The sequence below is a fragment of the Priapulus caudatus genome, unplaced genomic scaffold (assembly GCF_000485595.1).
Source record: "Priapulus caudatus unplaced genomic scaffold, Priapulus_caudatus-5.0.1 Scaffold77, whole genome shotgun sequence".
NCBI classification, from domain to species: domain Eukaryota; kingdom Metazoa; phylum Priapulida; class Priapulimorpha; order Priapulimorphida; family Priapulidae; genus Priapulus; species Priapulus caudatus.
In genome coordinates, this window is record NW_014577138.1 from 487,580 (window position 1) to 490,442 (window position 2,863).

At 37.2% G+C, this 2,863-nt stretch overlaps 1 protein-coding gene across 1 annotated transcript in view; it reads right to left on the reverse strand.

The window, feature by feature from the left end:
• Positions 1–795: 795 nt before the first annotated feature.
• LOC106821551 overlaps positions 796–2,863 on the reverse strand; it is a 3,601-nt gene continuing 1,533 nt past the window's right edge. Inside the window, exons 2-4 of the mRNA XM_014826417.1 lie at positions 2,186–2,265; positions 1,181–1,278; positions 796–938 (exon numbers count right to left, since the gene is read on the reverse strand). Coding sequence (XP_014681903.1) covers positions 796–938; positions 1,181–1,278; positions 2,186–2,265 — 321 coding nt within the window. The remainder of the gene's footprint in view (positions 939–1,180; positions 1,279–2,185; positions 2,266–2,863) is intronic.

Genomic DNA, 2,863 nt, shown 5'->3' on the forward strand with positions numbered 1-2,863 from the left:
TATATATATATATATATATACACATAGCACTTTTCTATAGAAAAAGATATAAGAGGTTTGGAATGCCAGCTGGAACATCAGAGTTCTTTTGAAACCTGATCCGATGGCTATTCCACTCTCGGCATTGCTGATCCAATTCCTGCCTTATAATTGGCAGGAAGGAAAATGTCAAAGTGACCCTATAGAATATAATTGGCAACTTGAATGGCCTGTACACTATATAGCATTTTCCCCCTTGTGTCAGGGTGTCTATTTCCTCGAAGATTCTGTGCTAATATTGTGAATCTTTGCGAATAACTACAAGGTAACTAAGGCTGAGTTGCATCCAGACAGGCCAAAAATACACAAATGCATAGGATGACTGATACATAAGTGTACTCACCTGTGTAGCATATGTTCCCCCTTCGTTTAAACCTCTTGACCTTTGACCTTTGACCCCCCAGATTCGACATCCCAACTCGTTTTGACGATCCCCCCCGACGTCCCGAATATCGTGACCGTACGTCAAGCGGTTAAGATTTGTGCCCAACTGTTGACGCACGCACGCACGCACGCACGCACGCACGCACGCTCATGCGATTCTACAAGCTGCATCTGACTACGTCAGATGAGCTAATAAACTGAACAATCATTGTGATCAGTGTATAAATGATAATGCATCTGCACGTTATTACAGAGCATCATGTATGATGTTGCACTCCTGCGATTGTCCGATATATCAGTAAAACCCACGTAAAGTGCTCTTTGGGCGATATGAAACTATACATGAATGACATAAATCTTTACAATATATGTTTAAGATACCTGATTGGCTGTAGACCTTCCATACTGAAACGACTTATTGCCAGCAAATGCATCACTACCTCCCCTTCTCAAGAAGGCTTGCACACTTGCAACGTTTTCAGTTCCAGCATCTGCACGCATCTTCATTGGGCAACCTAGATTTTAAATAGTAACGTAGCCGCATGTTGGACGTTTACAAAATGGAAAAAATGGGAGAGTACTTAATTATCATCTAGCACTTTTTATCTTGTGTGATAATGAGAAATTTTTTAGATCTGAGAATCACGTGAGAATCTAAGAGATGAATGCAGACACTATACAATAATTACGATTGTACATGTGAAATAAGAAATCAAAAGTATGCATAACCAATACTTGTATGAACATATATACATACCACCACACTCCTGTATGCAGTTAACATAATATGTCAGGATCACTTTCGGGTCTTTATTTGTGATGCCAGCTTTCAGCCACAGTAGTTTTCGTGAATAACTACAATCAAATATTTCAGCATATAGATGACATTGCAATATATGGTCTTTCCTGGTAGGAGGAACGTATAAGCTACCTTACCTACCATTTACCTTCTTACCCAATGTCTGTATTCAAGTCATAGTGATACTGTATGGAAGTATGCAAGATTTATTGACTGTCACAATGATCAGTCAACTTTTACACTGACACATTTTATGTCAAGATATATCCACTACAGCACTAAAACCAATACATAAGAACCTGCATGTTACGAAGTTAGCCTAAAAAGGTTCTTATATAATTGGTGTGTATACTGGGAAATTAGGCTATTTAGGTCCCTAAATAGGTTTTTATTGTCTGAAGAAAAAAACGTGCTTGTGGCTGGTACAGTGGTATGATATTGGTTCGGTCCACTGTGCATATGAAATATGCATATATAATATATATAATTATGTCTAAATGACTGCAATCTAGAGAAATACAAACCCTATTCTAGGTTATCTTATTTCGTTGTATTCCCTTTATACCTAATAAGCATCAATAAAGCAAAACTTGATAGTTTTAAAACACCGCAAACATAATGCCTGGCCAGGTTACTCAGTCATAAGGTATGGTATCAGGCTCAATTTCATAATGTATTCAGTGAAACTGCAGTGTACTGTATTTTTGTACAATAGTTGAGTACTAATGAATTTGTAAGTGTTACCTGCATATTATCCAATAAGAACCTGTTTCAAATTTTAAGGTGAAACAGGTTCTTATGTCAAGGGGGTTTAAATGGAAAATGTTAGCCTATACTAAAAGGTTCTTAATCTATAGGTTCTTATACGTGTTTTTACTATATTTGCAAAAGATCATCGAGTAAAAAAAGTTACTTAATTTGGAAAGCACTGTCAAAAATGTTCAGCACGGCACATACACATACCGATGAATGCAGCCGGAAATGCAGAATCCAAATGGCTTAAGTTTGTCGTTCCCATCAAGATGACACACATGATTCGGACCCTGCAAAAATGCAGCCACATTAAAAACAAGAATGTGGTGGCTCTTTCATTGATTCATTCAAATTAAGTTCAAGGAATGTGGTCTTTAACTAATGTTTTCTCCTTGCTGAGATAAAGTATTCAATTTGCAGAGAAATATACATAAAATCATTTATGCACTTATTATCCAATTAACATAACGATGTATGTGCAGTATACACCAGGGCTGGGTATTGAATTGAAAACCATATTACAATGTTAGATTTTATATTGCAATATATTAGGGGTGTAACGATATACCGGTATATCGGTATATTGCAATATATTTTGAAAACTCGATATATCGCGATACAACTTCCGGATATCGATATTTTACGATACGGTGGTATAACAAGAAATAAATTACTTGACACTTGCCTTTATGTCTATATTGTTAATGGGCTCGAAAATTATGCACTGGCGGTGTATATATTACGAAAGCACAATGCCTGCAAGGCGCATATAGTATTACTGGTAAGCGACCACTGCATGGAGCATGGAGGGCAAAGTGTGGCAGACGCAGACGTGTGAGCATAGATATATACAACACACATGTATCTATCTATGGTGTGAGCGAGCAC